The sequence below is a fragment of the Leiobunum rupestre genome, chromosome 5, assembly GCF_980474605.1.
Source record: "Leiobunum rupestre chromosome 5, qqLeiRupe1.1.hap1, whole genome shotgun sequence".
Classification (NCBI taxonomy): domain Eukaryota; kingdom Metazoa; phylum Arthropoda; class Arachnida; order Opiliones; family Sclerosomatidae; genus Leiobunum; species Leiobunum rupestre.
Genome location: NC_143388.1, coordinates 31,581,662 through 31,609,557, shown reverse-complemented (window position 1 = coordinate 31,609,557; position 27,896 = coordinate 31,581,662). Strand labels below are relative to the sequence as shown.

Here is a 27,896-nt window from a genome sequence, read left to right as displayed (position 1 = left end):
AGTGGTGCCAAATAATTAGTACTTAGATAGTGGTTCGTTTCGGGGGACCAACCACCAAACCAAAATGACAGGAAAAACCAGTATGGTAACAGTTAGTGGGCCTGTGGTAAATTCTGGCCGGATTTATTTTTTAAGGAATCAAAAACCAAATTGATAGCTTTAATTGAAATATTAAAATTATTGGTTCCGCCACATCGCGTTAAAAGCGAACGGATAAACGTCTAGGGATGTTTTTTTTTATTTCACGCTTCGGCTCCTCTTTGATACGCGCGTATACCCCCAATTTAAATAATCTTTCAGTAGCGGTAACTTCTTTCGTTCTCGCTCTACGAATTTAAACATCATTCTAGATTAGTTACGCATCTTTGGTAATTGCGATAACCCAACTTTTACTACAACATATTATATAAAAAAGAAATATCAAAGTAAGCCGACAATGGATTGAACGAGGCCCTTTTTCTGATATCCCCCAGCGGGTCTCTCTCTCTTCTGCTCCGGCCCCCTGTAAATTGGGCTCGTCATCCTCGAGTCGCATCCCTCCGAGAGCGAAAATGAACCGTTCCAGAGAGATTCCCATTGGCAAAGGCCAAGAAACGCCACACCCCTCGAACGTATCATCTCCTAGAACGCGAGAAAGCGACTATTCTATAGAATGGTCCACGGAACAGTGAATCAAAACAAAATTTTGACCCCGACTTTAGTGCTAAGAAAATAAACATCGCCGCTTCGCGCTTTCGTACGAAAAACGAAAGGAATTTCTCTCGGCGAACCGAGTTCTCCATCTTTCTCGAGGAACTGAGACGCGGTTATTTCCGCCTAAACTCAGGCACCGCGAAGTCGCGGGTTTTTGCAAAGTATTTTTACGCGAAAATTTCTCTCTCGGAGCGCGATTCGGGGAAAAGGCGAAAAGAACGGCACAGTGGAGCTCGGAACGTCAAGAGAACCATCGTCCAATGCCCCGCGAATGGTTTATTGTACGAATTTATTGATTTATGGATTTATATAAAACTGGAGGAAAGATTGGCTCGCGCGATAACGCCAGCTACTAAGCGAAGGAAGGCCTTCGTACGGGCCTAAAATTGAGGGATACATCTTATGTGATGTACCGAACAAGATCAGTGAATCCGTCCCAGATGACATGGGAAAAGTACAAAGCAAACAAGGTAGTTACATTTACACGTTAATTAGACTTAATTCGCGCTAAATTAACTATTATTGATCGTTATTTTTATTTTATTGTAGGAGATTGCTTCGTAGTTAATGCCCATTTTAACCCAGTTTGTCATCAACTCGATGAAAACACCAAAACAACCGTCTCAAGCAATGATCAGTCCAAAACCAGCCGCTCTACTGTAGGATTATCGGTATGTGTAGTACTAAATTAAAATTCATTATTTACCCTAAATAAAATATAATTTTGTTAAGTAAAAAAGATAATGATATACGGGATAGAATGAGAATTTTCAACTGGGAAAGGCGGTAAAAACTAATAAAATTGTCGTAAAAGCTAAACTACAGCCTGTAGACCTACCCCCTAACGTAAAAAACTGGGGTTGTCACAGAGGATTCTCTCTTTTCTAAGGGGCCCCACTAAAAATGCCGCCATATATTAGAAAATTTATTTTTCCTTCCACAAATTTATCCCATCCACTCTACTCCCTCCGGGACATTCGTAAAAATTCAGGTAAAAAGGAAATTGTTAATACATATCGAGGGATTAATCTCTAGGTGTAGCGTAAAAACCGTACAGTGTTTTTTTTTATCTAGCGTTATACAGGCCGAATTTCTGCTTCACTTATTCTCGACAAAAAAGAGGCATTTCTCGAACGTCTTTTTGTTAAGACGACGAACATTATCTGCGGTAACCTGTATTGCGCTATGAATATGTGTCTTTTTCGGCCTCTAGCTATCATTAAAGTACGTTTTTTTTAACCGCGGCTTATCTGTTAAAATATACGGCGAAAGGCTCTTTTCTTCTCGACGTTGTTCAATTTCAAGAAAACGAATTAAGAGAAAAATACGAACGTACAGTACAATGATACAAAGCGGCTTCTGTGTCGATTAAAAAAGAAATATTAATTACGGATAGTAAACAGGAAAGTTTTTAATTGTATTTTTATTTTTCCGATTTAAAGGAATAAACGATGCCGCGTTTTGATTTTTAGGGGGAGCGTTTATGATAGGAAATATAAAAAAATGTATTATAGAAAACCGCCTGTTTTATTAGGGTATTGGATAAAGCGTACCGCTCTTAGCGGGGGCCTGAAAAGGGGGACCTGAAAAGGGGGACCGTACCAATCCTAAAATTGTGGCCGTCTTTCATCAATAAACGTTCTTATAAATCAAAGAAGCGAATGTTTATTTGCAACGTATCTTTCTTTATGAGGGACCCCCTTTTACGAGGGGAAAAGGCGAGGGACGGGGGGGCGTCGTTAAAGGGGGACGCGAAAATGGGAAGAAGTTGGCGGCATCGTCAGGGATCAAAGGAATACCGCCGGCGGTGAGGCGAGTCAAACTCCTCACTATCTCCACATCTGTTACGGCGCGCTCCCTCTCGCTGAAATTTTTCTCTCCCCTCCCCCCTCCCGGGCCGAATGCTGAAGCGTACCTGACAGTTTGAGGCAAACCGAGGGGGCAGATCGCAACGCCGACTATACCCCGACGCCGCCCGCGACACGAGCTGTCGAAAGAGACGCCACATCGTCATCCCTCCCTTCCAAGCATCCCCATCAAGCGCTCCGTCTAACTTTGTTTAGTTTTTCCAAGAAGTACTTTTTTTAACCCCTCTCAGTGTACCCTCCTACTATATATTTTTAAAGTCTCCGCCATAGAGCGGACTTCTACTCGGCATCAAAAATTATAATAATGGCTCTCCCGAAACGTCGGCGTCTTCTTTAAAAAGCGAAGAAAAAATTTATAGGCGTGCGGCCTTGTCGGTGTAGATCTAACGTTGTTTAGGTGAGGTGAGGGGTATTTATCCCCCCCCCCCGTTTTGGGGTTTTCTATGGAAGATTGGCTTCATTCCCTTTCTGCTGCCTTTAGCTTTCTGTTTCTTACAATCCTCCCCATCGCCCATCCATCTTTTACATCTCTCGAACCCCCCCCCCCCGGGGGGGGATTCTAACAGAGTCCTTCCCCCTTCCTGGAAACATTTCCACCTTGCGCGAGGTGGTTTTGTGTCAAATATGATATAACTTATAATTATTTAGCGATTCACAATTTTTCATATCGGAGCCCCTCGCGTAAAATGAATGAAATATAGTCCTATATAGGTGTCACCAGAAGTATATAATATATTTAGCACTAGAGAAGCATCCAACTCACTATTCGCGACCAAAACGAGTCTAGGTGGCGTAACGGCGCTAGCTTCTCCGAGGTAGCGCCTATGATCTAGCGTCTGCTACAGACCAATTAAAAAGTTATAAGAACGTTTTTTTCTTAAATAAACTTATCAATATATAAGAAAATAATTTCAAAGTCAAATTTAGGAATAAAGACGAGGAAAAACTAATAGCGTCTAATTTAGCCGCTACCTATCTAGGTTTCAATGGCGAGACAAAGTTTTCGGTCGTGATATTCATCGAGCTTAGAAAAAGCAAGATCTGTTGTAATAACTATCAACTAAAAGTGTTAGGAAATAGCTGTGAAATATGCCAATACCTGCGCTTGTCATGATCTCATATTTTTTTGGTTGTTCATTGTTTTCTCAATGCTTATTTTTGTTTTTTTTTAACTTTTTTAAAATAATTTATATTCTGTTCATTTTTAATCCCGCGATTCTGGATGTCTACGCATAAATCGGCATTGGTTGGCTTTCTAGAATATAGATAACCTCATTAAAAAATAAGTAAATGTTTTAGACTGAAACTTTGAGTTGTTCGAACGAGCAGGTAGCTTTCACAAAATTAAGTTCAAAACTCGGTCTGAAGGCGACGTACACGTTTTTTATATAGATACTTTTATCCTAATATATTATATCATTATATACTCCTGGTGTCACATGTAAATATATTCCATGATTGGCCACTGTTTTGCTATCCTATCCCCTTACGAAAGGATATTTTTTTTTAATTAAATATTGAAAATTATGCCCTTAACAGTAATTTCTTCATAGTTTTACAATATTCTTGGAATATTAAAAATAAAATTATATTAAAAGGTCATATAGTTTGACACAAATTTGACATTTCTTTAAATTTTCTTCAGTGGCATAACCATGGTTTCTGGGGTCCATCGGTGAATCTCGATTTAGGGCCGATTAGATCATCATGACGAATTTTTACCCAAATCCGTTTTTGGCTATTTTTAGCAATAAGTGCTTTTGATTTTTGTTTATTTATTTTAGGTGTATTATTTGTCAAGAATTACAGTAATGCAAAAAGTTTTTACCGCAATTTAGTATTTAGAAAGATATGATAAATATCAAATTGTTACTTGCCACCAATTTTTACCTCGGAAAATACGACATGTTTCGAGACGTGTTGGATGAGGTAGGACTGATGACGAATTAGATTTAACGGCAAGATATTACTAAATTTTTAAAAAGTGTGCCAACCGAAATGTCTTTTTTACTGGAATTCAATTCGCTAGATACCAGGAGATGTCAATAGTTCTAATATTTTGTAATATCTTGCCGCTAAATCTATTTCGTCATCAGTCCTACCTCATCCAACACGTAGAAAAATCTTGAAATATGTTGTATTTTGCGTGTTAAAAATTGCTGGCAAGTAGAAATTTTAACATTTATCATATCTTTCTAAATATTACACTGCGGCTAAAACTTTTGGCATTACGGCAATACCTGACAAATAACAAACCAAAAAAAGAAAGAAAAAACAAAAAAAAAAAGTACCTATTGTTAAAAAATCCCTGTTTTTTTGTCCCACCTGCTAATACTGAAATGCAAATAAATATATTGGTGGGATAATGTGAAGATGATAGATCACCCCCTCCCCATGGATTTTTTTAACCCCGTCAAATTAACTAATGTAATTTAAGTTATTAAAAATAATTAACTTTTTGGTGATTTTAAAATCTTTGTCTCATTGAGGTATAATTATTTCAATTAGTTATAATTGCAGATTTTAACAAATACTGCCTGAATAGTTTAAATAAAAAAATAAGCATTATATATTTGCAATTTTTGATATAAAATTTTGTTTCAGAAAATGTCACTATCTATATCTAGAGATAACATTATCATGAACCAAAATGTGGGGAATGAGGAGGATAAATATCCCCTTAAAGGTAATTAACACCATCATTAGAAGAAAGCTTAGAGGATAAAATGAAGTTTTGTACCTATACCTTTTTTCACGTCTCAAATTTTTCTCAATCAGTATTACTTCCTCAAGAAAACTGCGGCACTAAAATGACAAAAAATTTCCATTTGGGGTTACACAAGGAGGAAGATGAAGAAGATCTTGAAGGCCGTCCGGAAAAAGCTGAAGAGGAAAAAAGTGAAAAAGAAGAAAAACAGTCCAAGCTTAAAAAAGGGGGAAAAGTCAGTTTTGGTTTTATTAATTTTTATGATTTTTTATACCAATTGTAACTTGATTATTTAGATATCATGTGATGTTTCTGTTGATGACTTGGAGAAACAAGAGTTTTCGTTTACTCTCTATGACTTCAATGGTCATGGAAAAGTCACGAAAGATGTAAAAAATATTTTACATAAATGATGTTATTTACTCATTCCTACTAAGGCAAATTAATTTTAGGATGTAGCTGGATTGGTTCGTTCCATATATGAAGCTCTGGGGAGATCTGTCAAACTGCCTCCGTCCGGTAGTCGAACTATCAAAGTCCACTTGGCAGTGTCTCCTGATAGTCCAACCACCACTCTAGATATGCCAGACTGTACGCAACATTCTGTAGACATGCTCTCTGTAAACAAAGATCAGGCTGGAATGAAAGAATATTCCTATATGACAGATGTGAACTGCCAGAATTTAGGTGGGAGCGAGCCTAGCGTTCATACGTTGTCCACATATATTAGCTCAGCAGTGGAAAAAATTGTGAATTCTGAACCACCAAATATAACTTGTCCTCATGGCTGCTCAAGCCCAAACATAAATCAGAGGGTTACTTCGCCGAGTATTCAGCCTCCTAATCCACCTATTCAAGACATCCCAGTTAAAAAACACCCTCTTGAGAGTTTGATGACGAAGGAAATGCCGAAAGATGGTTGTCGCGAAAGGATATTGTTTAAAAGGTAAGAATGGTTAGTCAGAAAATTGGAAAAAGAGGTTGTTTTAAATTACTTGTTGTATACCTTAGGATTTCCGAAACGCACAATGAACCGAAGGACCCAATGGTTCAACACCGTCATAGGCATCACCATCGTCATCAATATGGAGCGTCAGCCACAAATCGGGACCATGTTACTGAATGTCGCGAACGAAGAAACCACTATCTGGATCTAGTTGGTGTGGAAAATTGTGGTGCTAAAACTGATATTTATTCTTCACCTTACGCTGTCCCAGTAGCGCATCAAATGCCTATGCCACACACTAATCCAAACTATACATGTCCGTGTAGAATAATAGACAGACCTGGACATAACCAATGTCGTGGAGGGTCCAATTTTTTTAGTACCAGTGCCCAACAGGAATGTGTGCCAGAACCAGGAAAACAGATGTTTCACCACGCATGTGCGGCCCAAGACAAGAGCCACGATAATATTTCTCACTTTTTAAAATACCAAATGTACAAAAACAGACAGGAAGATTTCTTGAACGTTAATTTTGATTTGTGTGATATAGCACCAAATGAGAAATTTGACTGGGAGTATATTCACCAACATCGAAGATCAAAATCTTACGACATTTATGACAAGAAGTTAGAAAATCATCTGGGCTCGCCGAGAGTGAAACAGAAAATGTTTAAAGCGGGACAATTTCAAGGCAACCAACTAAACGCTACTGTCCGGCAAGATCAACCAGGTCGTATGCCATCCTCCCCAAATCATCACTACCGCCACCGTCATAGAGAACGAGAGCATCAAAGAGCGATGCAACAAGTTGCCAATTGGATTGAGAAAGAGCATTTGGGTGGATTGGACCCAGAGAATCCAACGAGATCAGCACGTAAATCACCTCTCGTGACGGAACGACACGAACATCATCATCTTCACGAACACATACATCACCATTATCATCACTACGTTGAAAACTAAGCCATGAAGATTTTTACAAACATTTATTATGAAAAATTCGTTATCAGTATTTTTTCCTATGGATAAGTTTCCTATTTGGGTCAAGAGGTTTTTTTAAGTTTTGATTTTTGGTAAACTGTAGCGCTAATTTTCCAGCCCTGAAGCCTTAGTTTCCCATTATTAGTAGGATTATTTTAACAAATTATTTTTGACATTTAAAGCTATGAATGAATTATATTGTATATAGTTAAGTTATAGGTAGAATTTTTGTACGTATGTATAAAGTATATACTTTTAATATCATTTCAGCTTTTTTTCTAGTTCAGTACAAAAATGAAGAAGCCAAACTCAGGGGTCAATTATTTTAAATACTTGAGATTACATATTTATAGTTTTCTATTATTAAAATGCTCGGTTCTAAGCCATCTAATATTAGTGCGAGGATTTTGGTTGTAAAATATTGAAAGGAAACCTGTGTGGTTTTTAGTACGCAAATTTTCACTTTTTTGAAATAGGCTAGACTTAGGTCCCTCCAAATTATAAATACGTCCAGAAAATTACTTCTCTGTGGACCTAATTTAGCATTGCAGAGAATTTAAAGCTACCTTGTATAATAATACCTAAATGTTTTTTTTTCTTTATGGAAATTGATCAAGTTTAAGGCAGTATTTCAGTGTTTAAAGAAAAAATAAATGGTTGTGAATAAGAATCAGCTTTCACATCTTTGAACTTTCGCAAAATGACCAACAATTATCAAAGTTAACTTCACTATGCATATTTAATTTTCAAAGCTTAAGAAATACATAAATTAGGAGGCATACCCCCGCAAGAAAAAAATGTTACATGACCTAAACTGAACTTAAAACGCAGCTGGCATATGTAAAGTATTGTTTAAGAAATCATCAGCATCTGGAATATCTCCAACAATTCCTAAAAAAAAAGGATATTCGTATAAATAAAATTTCTTGAGGGTTGATTCCAGTGTTAATAACTTGTTAATTTATCCCTTTACCTTCTATATTTAAAACAAATAGTGTTAAAAAAAATAACTCACCAACTACATCACAAAATTCAGCTAAAGACTGGCACGGAAGTAGTTCTTCCTGATAAGCACGTAGCATTTTATCTCCCGCTTCTATTAGAGCCTGATCAAAGTGTCTAATATGTTCGGCCAAGAAGTTTGGCCAGGCATCTGGACTAGTTACAATAACTCTCTGGTTATGAATAACAAAAATGTTAAATAGCAATACTGTTAAAATTTACCATGCATAAGAGTGGAAAACTTACTTTAAATAGATAAGTGTATAGCATGTCAATAAGCCCATATAAAATTAAAGCTGGCTTATAAACAGAGTAATCTTTCGGCTCCTTATCAAACATGACACCTTGATGAGGAGTACTACCTAAACTTCTAACATGTGCTAGAATCAACAGACGACGAAGAAACGAAATACGATGTTGTTGCCATTTGGCAGGAGAAAAAATATGCACGCACATGCACATCCAATAATTTACACCTTCAACCTTAAAATATTTGAAAGGTTGATATTACTCTTTTGTTTTTTAAAATGAGTTGAATAATGGCATACCTCATAAGAATTTTCAACCCAACAATTGGCCGGTAGATCCAAGAAGGTGTTAAGATTCTTTTCTTCACGACCAGCACTTCTAGTGCTAAAACAAAACAGAATTTAAAGCGTCCACAACGTTACAAATAATATAATATATTTATCTTACGTGTTTATAACATAAAGTGCCATATGAATCAGATAAGGGATCAAATGAATGTTACTTTGAGGTCCTCCACCACCGCTTTCCTCGCTAAAAGATTTCTCCTGGGCAAATCTTAACAAAAGCAACTTTAAATCATGGATGGTAGATACGTATCCAATATCACGATGACCAGTGCTTTCTTGAAGATAGGTGTTATGCCTTGCGAGGCAGCTTGCGAATCCAGATTCTGGAACTTGGGGTCCCCAAAGTGGCAAAAGCCCATTACATTTCGTGTTGGCATTCTGAAGAGCTGCACTCTCCCATTCATCTCGGCCTCTAGCGTGACGTACAGCTGCCATATGGCAATCAACATGTACAATGTTGAAATGGGTAACGGTGGTATAGCCTGGTGTTTTAGTAGCTCTATTTTGAAATTCTTCCAGAAGACAACGTTTGGTAAATGTGTAAATTCCCAGAACTTTAGTTGGTTGAAACCGATAACCTTCTCGGCAGATAATACAAACCAGTCCTGATTCGTCACCCAGTTCTTCTACTTTCTGCAGCAAAGAACTGTGAGCAGTAACTTGTCCCTTCTCATTGGTTCTCATGCCCAGAGCTCCCAATTGCTTCTCTCTCATCGCCATTGCTAGTCGTTTCTTTTCATCTCTTGTCTGTTTTCGTACCTCTTCAATCTTTTCAGCAACACTTTGGTTTTCCTTAATCGAATCCAATAGATTTTCAGCCAAGGATCCAACCCTCTCATCACTTGATACTTGCTCCAATCTACAAAATGTGTGTAATAAATAAGATAGTGATATATAGAAATACACAAATTAAACATTACCTATGAAATATTGGTATGCAATCAGCACTGACTAGCAAAGCTGTAGTTTCATGACCATGGCTTAGCCCAGTTAACAATCGCAAGACATATTTTAGGGCTGGTTTGGAAGTAAATTCTTTCCAATCGTCAAATGCAACTAAACATAGAGCTGACCTAAAATAAGTTAGCATTAATTAACAGATCTTCAAAAAATTGCAATAAAAGTAATAATGTAAATACTTTATAGGTGGTGAATGATGAGTTAAATATTTCATAGCACTGTCAACAATACCAGCAGTCACCATTAAGTCTTTAAGTTGGTTACCATTGTTGTTCCTTTCAATACCAGCAGTCAACATACAAAAACATTCTAAATGCAGCGCATCTGTTGATGTATGTTCATAGTCAAATTTGTTGAAATTTAAATAGGGCTCGAAGTAAGATATCAAAGCTGACATCTTCCTCTGAGTATAAAAAAATATTATTGGTAAAAATATACTTGCAATAGAGATGGAAGTCGTCATACCTTATCACCGAGTGTTAGGAATGGTACAACTCTCATGAGACGTTGTTGCAGGTTAGCCGTAGAACGTACAGTAGGGTTAGTAATAGATGAAAGAAAGAAGTGAATGTCTTCTTTAGTGCCGCAAGTGGCACAGAAATTAGAGTACCGTTCAGGTAGTTCCATACTAGCTTCAACTAGAATACTTTCCATAATGTTCAAAAGCTGGTCTGGAATTGTTAGGCTACCAGGAGGGCCTTGAATTAACTCTGGATTTTCACAGTTCAATGCAATTTTCAGTGTTTTCAAGAACACAGATATGGCAAACATTGATGGATCAGTTAGTTTCTGACGATTGCTTTTAACCTAATGCAGTGAAAGAATTAGTACTAATTAAAAGCGAAAATTTTAGTTAATCGTACCTTGATACAGAATCCAAAAAGTTTGAGCAAAACCATGAGCAATGGTCTTCCCCTCGACAAATCCATAATGGCACCTAACCTTTCTAACATCGCTTCTAGGCCCCCACAATTGCTCATGACTCCAGCGAGTTTAAATAGTTCTTCGTTATCAACTTCTTCATTGTCCTTAGAGTCTAAGTTTTGTATAAACTCTTCAGTCGCATCACCAAGGAGACCCCGCATTCTGTAAACAATTCTCATAGACTCGGCTTCTCCATTTTCACTACACCAAATCTGCGTTAAAACATTTCGTTAATGTTAAATACACTATGGTAAATGTCAATTTGATCGTTTACCTTTTTATAGACGTCTTTCACGGGTAAATCTAAGCTAATAATTTTATTACAAACTAACAGCTCCATTCCATTATCATCTTCAAGAAGTGCAACTAGCTCGCAATCTTGACAAATTTTGTTCTTAACATCCCTCATTAGAGGTCCCATACCAACATCATTACTGCTGTAAGGATTACCTAACATTCGGCCCTGCAAGAAATCCTCCTATTGTCGGAAAAGGACAAAAGGGAATTAGCATATGCAAATTATGAAAATGTATTAGGCACATTTTACCTGTTGAGGATCTTTTTCGAGGGTTATAAAGAACTCTCCAATATCATTTTCTTCAGGATATATAACAGAGCATAAACGCTCAAATATGAAAACTGGTGTTCTCAGATCAGATAGTGGATATTTTTTAATAGTTTCAACGCAAACGGACATAAATGCGTGAGTTTCTAATTCTGTGCCAGTAGTCATATCCTCTAGTAGTTCTAAAAGTTTTTCTTGTGTCTCATCAATTAGTTTAGTTCTTTGTACTACTAGTTTACGAAGACATAAATAGCCATTCAAAACGCAACCAACTAAACGAGATTTGTATAATTGACGAATACTATCCACTTCGATGAATGATGCCAAGAGTTCAGTTAACATTTTTAAAGCATACCCTGAACAAAAAAAATCAGTTAGTTCCATCTCAACATATTGAATTAAAGTGGCACAAATTACCTTGAGACAAATCGGAGCTAAGAGTAGTTTCTTCTAGATGAGTTAAACGTTCAATTTCCTTTGTGACTAATTCACCCAAGTGTGGTAGAAGACCTTTAAGAGTTAAATAGTACTTCCACGGAGTTGGACTAATCAAATTTTGATAAAGGGTCAAAAATTCTGCAGCGCTCTCTCCCGCTGACCCTAGTTCATCTAAATAAGTAGTCAGAAGATCCAAAAATGCTTTCTTTCTCACCGGTAGTTGACATAAAGCTTCGACTAAAGAACAAGCCACCATTCGGGCAGCTCTTGAAGAGGAACTAAACATGGCATATTGGAGCCAATTTGATTTTTGGAGTTGAATATCTTGCTGTACTCCCCTAATTTTATCCAGCCATCTTAATCCATATTTTTCCATTAAGTATAGTTGGCGAACTTCAGATTTACTGATCTTGGTAGTGGGTGCACTGCTAGAAGTGGCAGATGCTGCATTATTGTTAGTGCTAGATGGTTCACTGGTGGTAAGATGTGTTGTTGATTTTGTAGGAACTCTCTGTTTCCATTGTCGGTATGTGTGGTTAGGATCTCCACCTAACCACTTTTGAAGATCAATGTGAACTTGCATTGCCAAAGAAGCTAAACATAGAATGGAAATTTTATAAAATAATCTAATAATTTATAGAAAATTGTAACAGACTTACAGGAAGCTCTTCCAACCACTAGAGGGTCAGCAACGTTTTTCTCAACAGATTTGGTGGATTGAGAATCAATATTGATTTTTATGAGCATTTGTAGTATTTTTAGACATGGTAGAGTTATACTTTCCATAACCACTGGACTCTTAGCATTTACACCCATTAAGAAGAGCTTCATTACACACCTTAATCTCTGTTCCCAGCATGAATCTTCTTTTTGCAAGCTGTTAGCCAATAAAGCAACTTCATGACGAACGGCAATGGCCAAGTCTGGGCTAGTGAGATGACCTTTTACAGCAGTAGCAATTTTGTCCATAAGTATTGTGTTCAATTCACTCGTCGCCTTTGGGTTGTCTCTGGTCAAAAGGCAAAGAAGTTGCCTCACTTCGTGTCTAACTTGAACAGTGCCTCTATGCAAATTGTATTCTACAAGTTCTCGAATCAATCCTTGGCTACAAAGATGATGGCGATAACGATTACTAGTTGCTACTGCTCTCAGAAGAGTGATACACTGCTCAACAGCTGCACTTGCGCAACCATAGCACCTTCCTTGTATAATTGGTATAATAGTTGCAGGCGCTGATGCCTCATTATTTTTGGATGCCCAATTTTCAAGAGCTTGTCCTGAAGTCATGGCTTTACTGCTTTCATTGTTTTGTCTTTCGTACTCCACCAATTCTTTCCTTGAAGCTAGAACCTTTTGGACCAATTTGCTCAACTCATCGAATGAAGCCCTACAGTCAGTACAATATCTCTGAGCTAACTGGTGTATTGCCCTGTTGACATTGTTAGATCCAACTGAGCCTGCAACTCCACCAACATTCACACTTCCTCCACTTTCTTCCAAAAGCCTGTCAGACATTCCATGCTCATGAATTCGCAATAACAACTGCTCCAATACTGGTTTATTTCCAATAAGTTGCTTGTAAACTCTGTCAGCCTTTTCCAAAAGGTTATTGATGGTGCTAATTGCTTTCTTTCTGTCTTCTTCATTTTCAATCGGATCCACTGCGCAACACGGTTTGGCAGTTAGTGTGTAGTCAAATTTGGCATACTTGCAAAAACCACAGGAGTTGCAAAGGAATGGGTCTTTCTCATCGTAATTAATGGCACGGCATTTGTGGCATTGAAAAACATTTTCACCACAGTTTGCACAAACTCCAGGGTTGGCTGGAACTGAAGCGCTGCATCTTGGGCATTGAAGAGTCTCTGAAGAAGCTTGGATATTTTCATAGAAGTCAGAATATTCAATCATAAGATTACAAGCCACAATGGGTAGTGGAAATTCTACTTTCAATTCGCTTTGGCTCGCTGTTAAGTTACATTGCTTAGCTTTATTCCATATTGATGGTCTATTTTTCAGCTCAACAACCGATTGTACGGATCTGTTATTGTAATAGAAGTTGATGGTTCGTACCATTTTGTTTCGTTTCAGGTCTCCAATTCTCAGTGTTATTTTGGAGATAGAATGACTTCCAATGAGTTTTACTATCTGAGTTGTAGTGGTAAAACGGGAATCCACTTTGATAGATGAAAGCTTGATATTTGAGTAAGAGACTTCAGGATTGTTGCAAACCAGGCATGGTTCACTTTCTAGGAAGAAACCGTCAAATTCTACTAATCCTTGCAGAGAATTGTAGATATTAGAGTTGGGATGGTTCATCAGCAGTTGGTTCTGCTCTCTCAGAACAAATAGAGCTTTTTCCAAGTAATCAGAATCTTTTTTGGTTTCAGGGCTTGTCAGTGTAAAGTACCCAACTAAATCCACAAATTGAGCAGCTTTTCGTCCATAGGCTGGAAGTCTTGGCCATAGGTACCACATCAAATCTAAAATACTTTCCTGTTGATTTGCACTTGAATTCCTAAAGAGATGTAGAATTAGCGAATGGGCTTGCCATCTGACTGAAGTAGAGTTAGACTCCAAGAGGAAAAATTGCAGAAAGTTCAGGAATAAATTTTTGTCTACAAATTTGTTTATTTGTTGGGCCAAAACTGCACAGAGAGTATCATCATATTTTTGGTTGGATTCCTCATCAGCTTCTAATTTCTCCTTATCTTTCTTATGCTTGGCAGGAGAGCTACTTGCTTGTGGTGTTGTCACTCCACTACTTTGACCAGCTTTACTACCACAAATAGCAACTTGCAGAAGTTGTAAAATGATTGGAGACACACCTTCATTTAGCAAAAAGCTCACACTCATCAGGAATGACAAAACGGTCTCATCTTTCTGACAGAATTTCTGCCAATTATGAATCCTAGATGTTGCAATCTCAGTGCAAGATTTCAGATGCTCAATAACAGATATCAATGAATCGTAATTCAGAGCCAGAGTTGGCATATTGGTGGAACTAGGACTAGTAAGTGATCTTGAACTAGAACCTGATGACACTTCAAACAAGGAATCAGGCAAACCTCCTTGTTTGCAAATTGTTTTCACATTCTTCATGTGAGCATCCAGGGCATGGAAATCCCTGAGCTGTCTGTATTTATCTTTAGAACCACAAATGAAGAGCAAAAGCTTGCGAACTTGTCTCCTGACAAACGGAGTTTGTTGCATCATCATGTATTCGCACAACAAAGTGTACCATGTTTGAGAAAATACTAATGGTGGTGCTGAAGGTAATGTGGTTAGCATTCTTTTGATTTGATACGGTAACCTCAAAACCATCTCAGTCAAAAGTTGAGGATAAGCTTCAAAAATGTCACTGGCATGTCCTTTGACATATTGTTTCAAGAAGAAAGGTGACATGTCCGGTAATGGTTCAATGGGGTGTGGCTTAAGCAAAGCATTTCCCACAGTCATCAATTTATCGTCATTTCTAAAGTTCTTCCAATAATTAAGCAGAACTTCAAGCATTGACAGGCAGAAGTCAACGACACCTACAAATGCAATCAATATTGTACATTTCAATATCTTAATAATTACAGTGAAAGTTAAATGCCCAAAAACTTACCGGATGATAAGAGTACTACAGCAGTATGGGTACTACAAAAGTTGGAAACATCTGTACCACTGCTACTTTTGCTACTTCCTCCTTTGACACGCGACATAAGTATACTGAGGAACCTCATTAAAATTAGTTGTACTTCGTGTTGAGGTGTTCTTTCTCCAACTTTTGTGGCATCTTGACTAGACATATTAAGTTCAGATATGATGGTAGTTAACAAAGTGGCTAAACTTGATCTGTCCCTTTCGTCTTCACCATCCAAGTCAGAGCTTAGCATAAGTAAAACTTGCATGAAAGGTACAGCATTCACCCCTCCGCAGCCTCGAAGCTTGGGGATGTACGTTAAAAGTTTATCCAAAACAGCTAAACGCAAGCTATGTAGTCTTCCACTATTGCTGTTACTGCTACTGCCAGCATCTTGATCGACATCCACATCTAGAGACTCAGTTTCTTGAGGTAATGTGGTGCTTGGTGCTCCAATAGAGCTAGTTTCAGATCTAACACCACTGGCTACTGCAGCTTCTGGTAAATGGTCACCGTACATGCTGCTTCGGCCACTTACTGTAGGATCTCCCCCAATTGAATCAACTCCACTGCCACCGCTTTCAGAACCAGCACTTCCTCCCTGATGGAATATAATAATCAACGTGTATGGAAATGGTCTAAAAGCAAATGAAAAAAAAAACGGTAAAAGAATATACATGTACTTGTTCAGCTGGAGAAGTTCTCAAAGTGGAGCCATCGGTGGCAGCCGTACTTCCTTCATCATCCGAAGCATTAGCAGAAGCTGTTGTATCAGAAAAATGGCCACCTTCTAGAGATGAAGCTCTTTGAGGTCCTCGGGACCCTAGGCTGTCAGGTCTGCTCGGTTGATCCTATGTAAATTGACCAAAGGTTACTATTGGACGTGATAAAAGAAGTAGAAACCCATGCGTGTGATATTTACCTGTAAACTCAACGCAATTGCAAGTTCAACCATAGTTTCATCATCTGCGTCAGGGGGAATATCCAACAAATGGAAACCAGATCCACCAGCAATTAAAGCTTCAATATTAGGTGGTACAGCATGCTCAACATTATCGCCAGAAAGCAACACCATAGGTTCTAACGCTTCCACTATCTCGTATTGCGCATCAGCTTCTTCTTGATGATGAGGTGGGTGATTTGCAGAGACAGAAACATTATTTTGGGAAGCTGATTGGGGAATATTGGGCATACGAGATACCATCTCCATCTCCTGAGTTTCACCTACAATAATAAAAAAGTTAGTATTTTATATAAAAAAAATAGAATAAGAAGAATTACCTGGTGAGCTACAATGAGGAGGAGATGGTATAAACACTCTTCTCCTTCTAGTTCTGGACCTTAGAACACGAACGAGAGCTTGTTTGGCAGCGAAACTAACAGCTGTGTCCTTAGCTAATAAAAGCTGAGCATAGAGACTAGTTGCTAATGGAACACAGTCCAAACTTGACAACGTTAGTGCGTGTATAACTTCAACCAAAGCTTGAACTGTAGCATCAATGTGAAACAGTCCGTATCTTGAAACTGGAGCAAGGGCTGGATTTTGAGGTCGCTGGGCATGTAATGCCCAAAATGCATCAGTTAGGCGAGCCATAAAATGTTTTCCAGATATACTTTCTCCCTGTTCTTGCTGGCCTTCTGCAAATTTGACAAGGTTGGCGGGTCTATTAATGGAAACTCCTCTTGCAATTGAAACTAGACGATAAAAAGCTTCTCCGTCCAATTCATTAGCCTGGTCACTGCCACTGGGAGTTGGACTGCGCTCTTTTAACTCTCTAATCACGTAAGACAACAGAGCCTCATCTTTGTGATTTGTATATGCCATTCTAGTCGAGTGCAATGCTGCAAGTACATTTTTCACATGTTGCTGAACACCAGGTGGAATAGGTAGGATTAACAATTGAGTGGCCAAATCCAATGCAGCTGTTTTGATTTGATTATTTTCCTCAGCAGATGAAGAAGGTGATTGAAAGACTGAAAAGCAGCCTTCCAAAACTTCAAGACTACTTCCAACAAGCCTATCCAATGGCGTTAGTGGTAATGGTGCTGTTGGAATTCCCTCAGAATCCATACAAACAATGGGACCAGTGCTGCTTCCAGCTGCCACAGCTGTGGGCGCTGCCAAATCTTCAGTGTCATCTGGCCATCCAAATGACTCTTTGGTTTTCCCGTAAACTTTGATGGAGTCAACCATGGTAACGCCTGAAGCATCAGCACTCACTCCAAAAAAGATGGAGAAGGTTTTGTCAGCAGAAAGAGACTCCTCATGGGTAAAAGGTATATCAAACCATCGGCTACGATTAAGGTTTATTTGAATTGTTCTTCCAAAAATTTCTATGTAAGATGGTGCGCGATTTATGTCTTGACTTCCAACCATAATTCTAACTCCAACCATAACCATTGAATTGTCACTATTGACTATTTCCACAGTAAAACCAGCAAGTTTAGTACTGGCAATGTACAGACCAGCAGTATTCAAACGGTGTTTCACTTGTTGACTATTGTAAATTTGTAGTATGTCATTACCACCAAATTCAACATCAGCCATCGCAGTGCAATGTTCAAAAAAGTCAACTGGAAAAGAAACTGAGCTGGAAGGTTTCCCAATTTTTGCTGACTTTTTCTTTTTAGATGACTTGGCTGTAATAAGAATTGAAATTACAATTCAATCCTAAATAAATATATTAAAAATAACATACCAGAAACGCCAGCTAGATGGTAAGTTGGAGTAAGCCAGAAATTGGTTTGCTCTGGACTGGCCATGTAAATTCGAAGACTACCATCTTCACATAGGAGAATCAAAGTTGTTCTCATTTCTCCAGACGATGTGATGTGTCTAACAGCCACCATATCAGTTATTTTTGATTTGGTAGTCAAAAACTTAATTTCTTGAACAAGGACTACATCGGGTTTAACCATCAATATAACAGTATTATTTGACGTTTGAAGTTGGGCCAAAATAAGTCCAGGATGGTGTGGTACTTCTGTAAATTGGCATAACGGTTGAGGTCCAGGCTTATTAGCTCCGGAACTACAATTATTTCCATTGTTGGATGCTACAGTGGCAGGAGTTGGAGCTGTTGTTGTTGTCGGGGTTGAAGTTTTCATTTGAATTAAAAACAAGGTAGTGATTTCAGATTTCATTGTCGGGAATGGAGCAATGAAGTTTTTTCCCTGAACGTAACTAAAAAGCAATAGCTTCAAAGAATGCGAGTAGTATATAGCAACTCCACCACCATTAACAGTGCCATTTGAATGCTTAATCTCTGGGTGTTGAACATCCAAAATATTTGTAACATAAAATGGTCCATGTTTGGCTGAACTTTCATCACCAAGTGGCTGGGCGTAAATATGCCCAGCTGAGGACATTATCATCAAGTGGCATTGGCTTTCTTCCGTAAAGACAAAGCAGCAATCCCTGATTTTTCCACTTGGCAACAAGAAATAATACTGAGGGCTTAAAGTGTCCTTCGCTAAATCGTAGATTTTTGCAAAATCAGCAGTGACAACAGCAAGTTCAGTTTGAGATCCTGGTAGCCATACTGCCTATAATAAAACAGTTATCCTTAGTTTAGAGCATTTTAAAAATTATAAATTTATACTTACTTTGATTATGTAATTTCCAGATTCTAGTTGAGGATGGAGAACTAAATGTTCAGCAACAGAGCCTGTATTTGTAAATGTTAATACATGGCAATCCTAAAACAAAGAAATTTCAGTTTTAGAATTTACAATGATGGGATAAGGGTAAAGTGCAAGGGTATCAACTTACCCTTAGCCCACATACAGCCAGAAAATCTTCATTACAGTTATTTCCAGCAATGGATAAAACTGTGAATGGCACAGGAGCAGATCCTAATCTCTAATGGGAAAAAAAATACCGTAGATATTATATTTACAGTATATTTCAAACTAATAGAATATTTGAAACGTACAGTTAGAGTAAGCTTTCTTTTACTGGAATCAGCTTGTTTCAAAAGTGCAGAAAGTTGCAACAAAGTAATCTTTCCTTTTTCGTGACTGACAGCCAGATGTTGCCTTTTTCCTTGTACAAGGCAACACATGGCTACTCTTCGTATCATATGAGCAGTAATTAACTGACGAATAGTTTGCCCATGTTCACCTGTGTAATTCATTCTAACATTTTCAAAAGCCCCTTCCTGGGAGCCTAAGGTTGGAACCTAATCAGGGTAAAATTTTAGAACACTTTGAATTCAGATTAGTAGGCAAAATGACATATACATACCATTAACTGATCAGTTTGTTCAAAAGCTTTCTCTCCTTGATGGAGAATTTGCAGAGACTGTTGAATTCTGGAAGAGTTCCCCATTGGTGAGTGACGATGGCACATATTAACCACTGCCGGCATTAAATATTGAAGCAAGCCCAAAACAGTACTCATAACATCGGCATTGTTCTGTCAAGTAAGCATTTTAAGAATTTAGGAATAATTTTAACAAACCTGAAAAAATTACCAAATGAGAGATAAGCATTTCACTAGATCCCTCAAGTTGCGATGCCAATGTTTGTTTATGTTTTGATGATTCATCTAAGCATTTTTTATTCTCAGAATTCATTTGGTTAGTATTTCCTACAGCACTGCCACTAGTAGCTCCAGTGGGTGAAGATGGTCGACGACGTAAAGAACTTGGCAAAATCATGTCAGATGTTGAGAATAAAAATGGCATAATATTGGAGGCAACCGAAGTTGCTGCGTTAATAGCGCTAGCATTTGAGGAAGTAGTGGCTGCAGCTGTTGCGGCAGCAGTCGCAGCCATTCTCTTAGTTAAGGCTTGGCACGATCCATCATCTTTAGCTCCACAATCGCAGAAAAAGGATCCGTATTTGGCATATGTTAAATCATGATCTTTATGGCAAACTCGAGCACAGACAGTACAAACACCAACACCATCAACCATTTTGCAAGTATGGCAGTGATACCAATGCTGATTTTGAAATTCTTTTTGGGTAACGGTGAAAGTGCAGAGTTTATTGGAAAGAGAATCTTCATCCTAATGACAAAAGCCTAAGTAACTTATATGTAACAAAAACTTAAAAGTTCAGAAGAACATACTGAATCTTCTCCCGGTGATTCTTCATCATCGGGTCCTAATTCCTCAACCCAATCGGAATCCATGTCTGTGTGCATCATTTCACCATCACAAGGAGGTGATACAGCGCGAGTTTTGGGCGATTGCGTACTTCTTTCTCTAAGGATTTTCAAGGCACCAACTAGATCAGCTACGTACGATAGCAGGTAACAAGCTGATTCCATCATTATTTGATGCTATATATTAGATGAAATTGCCACATGTACCACAATGAAAGATAACAATAGGGCTACTCAATTTACCTTTCCGCCAACAATGTTTTCTTCTAATTTTTCCAAGACATCTTTTTGTGACAAGTATTTGTTGCTAAAATATTAACTCTCAGATAAGAATCAAATTGCATAAAAAAAGGTTTGTATATAATATACCATAATTCGAGCCAACTAGTCGACGCTTTGAATAACTGGTTATGCCCAAAGCCAGAGCCAGCTCCAGCTAAAGTTGCCATTATTACCATCAGCTCTGAAAAGCCAATGCCCTGTGACGCTGGAGATAAGATCTGAGATCCCATTGGAATTAAAGCAGACAGTATGGTTTGAGCAACTTCTTCATCAACCGAACTGTTTTCTTTTACAATATACGATGTCAAGCTTTGTAATAATAGCCTATTTTCTTGAATACTGCCTCCATCTTCACCCTATCAATGTGAATAAGTTGTTTCAGAATGAAATAGTTAAGAATCTGGCAAAATATATTCACCTGTTGAGTAGAAGTTCCAGTCATAACTTTACTAAGCCACATCTGAAGAACGTTTGAGTCTTCCTTATTAAGTTTGCTCATTCGGTTGAAAGAGGAACGAAGCTTCTCCAAACTATGGTCATTTGGATTTTTCTCGGCTGGTTAAAAATTACACTTGAGTAATTTGAACATTAAAAAATCAAAAAAATCACAGGCATTACTTTGCTGGAATAATCGGCTGAAAAATTTCAAAACGCATGTTCCATATGTGGGGCTCAAACTACCATTGGCCGCTGAGAGGAGAATATCAATAATATCTTTTTCTTCATTTTCGCTGAAAAACTTCTCCAGTGCCTTTTTGCCCGCTTGTTTGTCAAGCATACTTTCCATCAATTTGAGACATTCATGAAATATGTGTTCATTTAAGTTGCTTTCTTTATTGGAGTGTTCGGTTAAAAGTTCGTAGATCCATTTCAAAGCTTCTCCGTAGATGTTAGATTGGAATTCATCAGTATCAGGAGCTCCTACTATTCTGTCAATGGCTAATGTGATCTGCGCAATTTACAATTTATTTAATAAGAATCTTAAATGCTGTGTGGAAAAAAGTGTAATACTTACATAATCAACAAGGTATTCCGTAGTTGCGTCGAGTAACATGGGTGTCATGGCTCCTAGTATTTCAGTAGACATTTTTTCAGTGAACCATCTTAAAATTTTCAAATTTGATTAGAGTTCTAAAATAGGGTTTGAATTTTTTTTACTCACATTATAAGATCACCTGCAAATCTAACCAAGCTTTGAAGAACTCTCTTAAGACTAAAATTCACAGAAAAAATTGGTTGATCTAATAAGTAAAAACATAATTAAAAACAATTCAAAAAATTTAAAAATAAAACAGTCTAACATATAGAAACTAACTAGATAAAGAAGTCATATGAGCAGCTAAGACACTCGATATGAAACTTTCAGATGGAATTATATCTCCAGCACAGTCATTCCTCTGAAATAAATGTATGTTATGTTATTAAGAGTGTCGTGGAGCAGCAGCTATGTAAACTTGACCAAAGTAAAAAAATAAATAAAAATAACTACTCACCCAAGCTGTGAAGGGTGCTGCTTGAGCATTCCACTGATCCAGAAGGTATCTCAATGACGCTGGTAAACAATCGCTGATTGAAATAGTGAAGTTTAATAACTTGCCACTTTTGGTTGATGCAAAATGTAAAGCAGCATTATATGCTTCCAATGCTTTAGGGCTAGTAGGACTACAAGGTTTTGAACTTGAACTTTGGGAATGACCATCTACCGAAGAGGAACTTGAAGTAGAAGACGCTGATGATTCAATCCCAGCTGACTCTTTCATCTGATGTAAAATACTCCATCTAATACAATTTCGATAGCGCTCAGCCAGTTGTAAAATAATGGGTAAAAGATCTTCTGCAATTTTCTTGGTGGCTTCATTGGATAAGTCATTATTTGAGGGTTTTGATAGTCCATTATCCAGAGAAACTTGAACCTTGGCCAAAAGGCATTCCAACAAAACCAAATCCAGAAAACCAGGCAGCGCGGATCGTTCTTGTTTGTTTTGATTTGGTGGTTGTTGATTTATGAACCTTTTGGCCAATTCCACATCACAATTTACAGTTCCGAGCTGTTTAGTGATTTTCCTTAGTAAGGATTCCGCTTTCTGAGTCACAAGCCCTTGTTTGACCAGAGCGTCTTTCAACCACCCAGAAAAAACTTTGTGGCCACAGCGTGGAACCCATATCAAATAGAGCAGTATCTCGGGCACTTTAATTGGATATGTTGATATATTTGTAGCCTCAGCGAGGCGTTCTAGTGATTCCACTGAAGGTGGTAAAAGCAGAATTAGTCTAAAACAGACTGAAGAACAGTACTGAATAGCACAGGTTCCCTAAAAATTATAAAGCATTAGAAATTTTTGAAACTAATAAATAATGGTTCAGTACACACCAAACACGAAAGTTTATCTGTATTTTGTCTCGGATCACACTGCTTCCCGAGGTTGGTAAGAGAAAGGATTGATTCGTAAAGTTCGCTATATTTCAAAATCTCTGCAGATCCCAAAACAAAACTGCAGGCCTAAATTTTAAAATAAATTTAGATAGCTCATTTACAAAACATTTGTAACTTTGCTAAACTTACAAATCCGTCAAGTTTAGGGTTATCTTGAGTATTGATGTCAACCGGCATTAGAAAGTAAAACTTTGGTTTTTCTGTTGGAGCTGAAAAATAATAGTGGAGATATAAAACCACCCAATATTTACTATTTGACAAATTACGTACTATGAGAATCTTCGGAAGATCTGTGTTTCTGATAATTATCCTCAACTTCTTTGCAAGGGAAAAATGACTGTTCATTACTACGGCCATTCTCCTTGTCATTTATTGGACCATTTCCATTGGTTAACGTATTAAACAGATTCCAATGAATTTGCTCTATTAACGTTGATGGAGTATCATAGAGATTTTTCATCATGTATTCAAAAAAGTGTAATAATCGTGACAGGTACATTATTTGAATATCAGTCATTGATCTATAAAATCAAATTAATTAAACAAAAATGAGCAAAATAAAGTGAAAGCCAATTCAATATATAATTACTTTTGAAGAGCAGATGATGCCTCAATGATCGTTTGGGCTGTCAACAGCAATATACTTTTTTTCTGCATTAATTGAAGATTATGGAACAGGAAAATTAGAAGCTGAGCATGTTCGACGTTAATATCTTGAAAAAGCACATCCATTAACACAATTACTTAAAATTGGCATCAAGATTGTTGTGATTATACCTTCATGTTCCTCTGTTTGAGAAGACGCGCTATTGAGGATGTTGTTTTTCAATGTACCTAATAGAAGTTTCCAGATCAGAACGCAAGTTTTTTCACTGGAACTAACGTGAAGTTCTTTCTTATTCAACTGAAGACGAAGCAAGAGAATTTGGGCCAAAACTGCCAGCGATCGTGAGTAAACTTGCAAAGGCCACGTTTCCTGAGACCAAGGGCTGATACCAAGTTGAGATAACAAGCCATTCTGAAACAGTTTTTTAAGGAAATTAATAATGAAGTTTAAAAATTGAGCTCTGAAAACTAATATTTACCTCCAACTTTTCATTATTTATTCCAACTGCTAGAAGGTTATGCAAAAACCTGGCCAAGGATGACGAAAACTCGTCATAGAGCTGACCTAGTGTAGCTCCAAAATAAATACTGATGGTGCCTTTATCAGATCGAGAAGACTCCTTATCCAGGTCACGGATTATTCCAGCCAATATCACCATTTGTTGATCTTGCAATGTTTCACTGCAAAATTTAAATTAATTATAAATGCAATCTTTTTGAAACCAATTACAATTATTCACCTGAAGTAAGACTTCAGAAGTTGGTTATCAGAACTTAAAAAGTAAGTGTTCATAAAGTTGACTATTCTTGTGGCCAATTTGATGTACTAAAATAATTTATTAAATATTAAGGTTTCAAATGTAGTCAGTAAAAATAATTTCATACCCCATATGGTTCTCCCCTTTCAGGCACTAATGATCTTATTTCAGTCATTTGTTGAGGTGATTTCACGCTAACCGAACCACCCTCAGGTGCAACTGGAGGTGGAGTGACTGCATTTGAGCTAGAATCTTGAGGAGCCAATGTTTCTTCAAACCAAAGGCCTAAAATGTGCTCACTGTCATCATCTGTAGTAATTAAAACATTTTTAATTATTAAGATATCTATTGTGTAAATATTTCATTACTTATACCATCATCTCCACTGCTTTCGGAAGAACTAAAATCATCTTCGTAGTATGTGTTTGAATCTGAGGTGCTGAAATTGTCACCATCAACAGGATGTTTCTGTATCTTTTTCAACATCCCAGCTTTTCGGTAACTGGCGGATGTTAAACTGAACAACAGATTCGTCAAACCAAGATCTTTCAGTTTTTGAATTCTGGCCCAAGCGCTTGATGATTTTCCAATATTGTTTAACGACAGTATATGAACCTCTGCAGATGCCTCGGTATCATCTTCCATGTCATCTTGCTCCATGGGTATTTCTTCCATGGAAATTTCCAGTTTAACATCTTCGAAGAGAGAGGTCATCATAGCCAACGCTTGACTCGACAAGGCAACACATAATGCTCCAAAAGCAGGTTGACTTTTCAAAATATTCCTAGCAATTCCATCTTTGGATTTTGTGGGAGTCTGTTGTTGTTCTGAAGTGCTACAGGTTTTTGTTTTAGAAGAAGTAGTTTGTTGAGGGTCCTTTGATGACTTATCAACGTTGGTACTGGCACTCAAGCCAAGTAAATGTTTCAATCCACTCAATATCAACCACGAACCAATCATATGTAAATTTTGAAGAGCTTGCCCTCCAGCTCTTGTTGATTTTTTTATGGTTGCAGCAAAGAAATTGTACGTTTCAAGCTAAATATATTAAGTCAAACTTGAGAATATGGCTTTGAAATTGAGAGAAAAATCTTACGGTAGTTTCAACTACAGCTACTGCGCAATGCTCACTCCCATCTTCATCTTTAGATACGCTAGATACACTGCCCAACTGTTTTGATGAGGAGCTACTGACTAACGTTTGAATACTACTAGCTGTAGATACGGCGACTGAACCATACAAACAGCTAAGCATAATATTAACGACTTTAGTTAGTCGATCTTCAGTTAGAGGTTCCAAAATAGGGAGGGATAAGACACGTGAAACTATGTTTACATTGGTCATGATACTTTTGTACCTGTGAATTACCAAAATATAATATATTCATTCCTATACATGGTTAAATTCAAGTAAGATTTTACACATACATGTTACTAATTTGCGTGGCTTCACTCGGTGTACTGGGTAGAGATATTACGCCTTCTTGTATAGCCTCGGTTAACATGTTGTTAAAATGGCTTATGTAACAAAGATTTTGACACACATTAAGAAGAATTTCAGCTCCCCTTAATGCTTGGAGACTTGAGGAATTTTTTGCCAAGAGCACAGACTAATATATAAATGAAAAAAATTCTAAACTTTTATTTATGGAGAAAAAATGATAAAAACTAACTTTGGGATACTAACCTTAACTTCAAGGCCCGGTCCAGGTATCAAAATGATAGTGTTATCATTTTCTGGATCAACAGAGCTTTCAATAGGAGTTTCAGACTTTGAAGGTACACTTATATCAAATATAGGGGCCATTAATTGTTCTAGCATTAGGGCACTCGGATCAAGCCGAGGTCTTTTGGCTTCTTTCGCTTCATCTTGAGTATCTTTAAATGGTTTAAACATAAATACAGCAGAATTAGCTGTACAAACTGACCTGTGACTTCTAAGGCCAGATAGTTACCTGAAGCCTCAACGACTCGACTGGCAAAATTGACAGGAACTGGAGCTTCTTTAAGAAGACCCCCCAATGTTTTAACATCATTTGTGGATAATCCATTTCCAGTTGGTGATGTAGTACAACAGCTTTGAATTAATGTTACAATTTGAAGCTATGGTAATAAATGTCAGTAAATGGCGAGTTAAATTAATTTAGGATAATATCTTATACCGGGGTTAATGGACATTGTTCATTAGGTTTTTCCAATTTTCTTAGGAAATATTTCAAGAGAATTTTGCAAGCCTGAGCTGCTGCGTTAACTTTAGTCTTTGAAACTAAAGAAAAATACAGATTTTCATAATGTATATTTTTAAACTAACAGAATAAACCTACTAGCACTAGCATGGCTGCTTATATAATGAGCTGCTAAAGCCGTGTAAGGACCAAAAAACTTATCATCTGCATCATCATGTTCAGATAACACTGTTTCACTGTAAAAATATTATAAATATACTTCAACCATAGGTTAAAAATAAATTACTTAAATTTAAAATTTAAATCAATACAGGTTAAACCAAATTCATAATTTGATTAAATTAATTATTTTAAAATTTCATTACATTTTCTAGTTTCAGACCAACAACCAAAATCCACCAAGATAAACTTCACAGTTTTGAGCAAACTGAGAGCTAATTTATACCTCTAAGTTAATGTTAGTAAAAACCACCTATGGACTATAATAAATAAATTAAATTACGCGAAAAAGTAGAAAAGTCCTTAACAAAAAGGGGCAGGGCCATTTTAGCCCTTCAGAAGGCCTTAGGCAAAATCTCTCATTTACTGACTTTTCTAATTTTTCGCTTAATTTAACTAATTAAAACTCTAATACTGTATGCAAGAAGTTCTTAAACTCAGTTAAATGTATTTCCACACTTCACTGTTAGGCATACATATGTAATTTTCAATCAGGCTAATAGCCAAATTATGTAGATTCCTAATAATAGCATTTATACCTTTTTCTTTAAATAGAAAAAACTTAGAATCTGTTCTAAAACCATGTCAGAAAAAGTGTCAAAATGTCAGTTTTTTTTGGGTACTCCATACCGTGGTTAGATAAGAGGAGTATTTAACACCAATACCTCCTGCTAGCTTGGAGCTTCTATTATTAATCCAAGCTGCTAGCTTAAGATTAATAATAGGACTATAATTAATCAAAGCTGCTAGGCTGCTAGGACTTGATTTAGTTATCCAAGGCTTGATGACAAGGCAACTACGCTTGTCATTGTAAAAGGTTATATCATGATCATACGTGTTTATTGAAGAAAATTAGTATCATACCTTTGTAATATGGAGTTTATTATTCTAGGTATATCATTTTTTAATGCAACACCATCAGTAGGTGTTAAAAGTAATAAAATTCCGATCGTGCCGGTGTCTGTACTGGTCGCCATAGTCACAGATGAGCGACGA

At 37.3% G+C, this 27,896-nt stretch overlaps 2 protein-coding genes across 6 annotated transcripts; one reads left to right on the top strand and one right to left on the bottom strand.

Annotated features, from left to right (window-relative positions):
- Positions 1 to 549: 549 nt before the first annotated feature.
- LOC149944150 (uncharacterized) lies at positions 550 to 7,994 on the top strand. 4 transcript variants are annotated; one of them, XM_090174337.1, is made up of 8 exons: positions 550 to 1,163; positions 1,243 to 1,364; positions 5,166 to 5,247; positions 5,340 to 5,503; positions 5,565 to 5,657; positions 5,721 to 5,859; positions 5,935 to 6,214; positions 6,280 to 7,994. In XM_090174337.1, the coding sequence occupies exons 1-8, from the start codon at positions 1,139 to 1,141 to the stop codon at positions 7,175 to 7,177; spliced, it is 1,803 nt and encodes a 600-aa protein (XP_090030463.1). In that variant the 5' UTR covers positions 550 to 1,138; the 3' UTR covers positions 7,178 to 7,994. The 4 variants fall into 4 exon arrangements, with proteins under 4 accessions (XP_090030463.1, XP_090030462.1, XP_090030466.1 ...); XM_090174336.1 differs by having other exon boundaries at positions 5,721 to 6,214; XM_090174340.1 differs by lacking the exons at positions 550 to 1,163; positions 1,243 to 1,364 and adding an exon at positions 2,939 to 2,958 and having other exon boundaries at positions 5,721 to 6,214.
- On the bottom strand, positions 7,913 to 27,896 carry poe (E3 ubiquitin-protein ligase-like protein poe). 2 transcript variants are annotated; one of them, XM_090174334.1, is made up of 48 exons: positions 27,765 to 27,896; positions 26,820 to 26,917; positions 26,658 to 26,761; positions 26,451 to 26,598; positions 26,183 to 26,373; positions 25,924 to 26,105; positions 25,592 to 25,853; positions 24,870 to 25,533; positions 24,623 to 24,804; positions 24,478 to 24,563; positions 24,217 to 24,418; positions 23,909 to 24,149; positions 23,721 to 23,844; positions 23,402 to 23,652; positions 23,261 to 23,340; positions 23,069 to 23,197; positions 22,191 to 23,009; positions 22,013 to 22,094; positions 21,860 to 21,938; positions 21,713 to 21,800; positions 21,316 to 21,646; positions 21,116 to 21,252; positions 20,785 to 21,053; positions 20,659 to 20,722; positions 20,380 to 20,592; positions 19,781 to 20,317; positions 19,552 to 19,722; positions 19,241 to 19,486; positions 19,078 to 19,167; positions 18,912 to 19,004; positions 18,005 to 18,851; positions 16,587 to 17,945; positions 16,228 to 16,529; positions 15,983 to 16,156; positions 15,288 to 15,906; positions 12,340 to 15,213; positions 11,660 to 12,274; positions 11,225 to 11,598; positions 10,952 to 11,155; positions 10,617 to 10,889; positions 10,219 to 10,560; positions 9,933 to 10,156; positions 9,714 to 9,866; positions 8,894 to 9,652; positions 8,746 to 8,830; positions 8,444 to 8,680; positions 8,211 to 8,370; positions 7,913 to 8,086 (listed from the first exon to the last, which is right to left on the bottom strand). In XM_090174334.1, the coding sequence occupies exons 1-48, from the start codon at positions 27,875 to 27,877 to the stop codon at positions 8,016 to 8,018; spliced, it is 15,948 nt and encodes a 5,315-aa protein (XP_090030460.1). In that variant the 5' UTR covers positions 27,878 to 27,896; the 3' UTR covers positions 7,913 to 8,015. The 2 variants fall into 2 exon arrangements, with proteins under 2 accessions (XP_090030460.1, XP_090030461.1); XM_090174335.1 differs by having other exon boundaries at positions 15,989 to 16,156.

What these genes read in the sequence shown, in the direction of transcription:
- LOC149944150 (XM_090174336.1), top strand. Translation starts at nt 1,139, where the DNA reads ATGGGAAAAGTACAAAGCAAACAAG. An exon ending in GGATAAATATCCCCTTAAAG is followed by an intron (nt 5,248 to 5,339) that starts GTAATTAACACC and finishes TTTCTCAATCAG; the next exon opens with TATTACTTCCTCAAGAAAAC. An exon ending in AGCTTAAAAAAGGGGGAAAA is followed by an intron (nt 5,504 to 5,564) that starts GTCAGTTTTGGT and finishes TTGATTATTTAG; the next exon opens with ATATCATGTGATGTTTCTGT.
- poe (XM_090174334.1), bottom strand. Translation starts at nt 27,877, where the DNA reads ATGGCGACCAGTACAGACACCGGCACGATCGGAATTTTATTACTTTTA. An exon ending in AAATGCTTATCTCTCATTTG is followed by an intron (nt 19,723 to 19,780) that starts GTAATTTTTTCA and finishes CTTACTTGACAG; the next exon opens with AACAATGCCGATGTTATGAG. An exon ending in TTTTTGGATTCTGTATCAAG is followed by an intron (nt 10,561 to 10,616) that starts GTACGATTAACT and finishes TCACTGCATTAG; the next exon opens with GTTAAAAGCAATCGTCAGAA.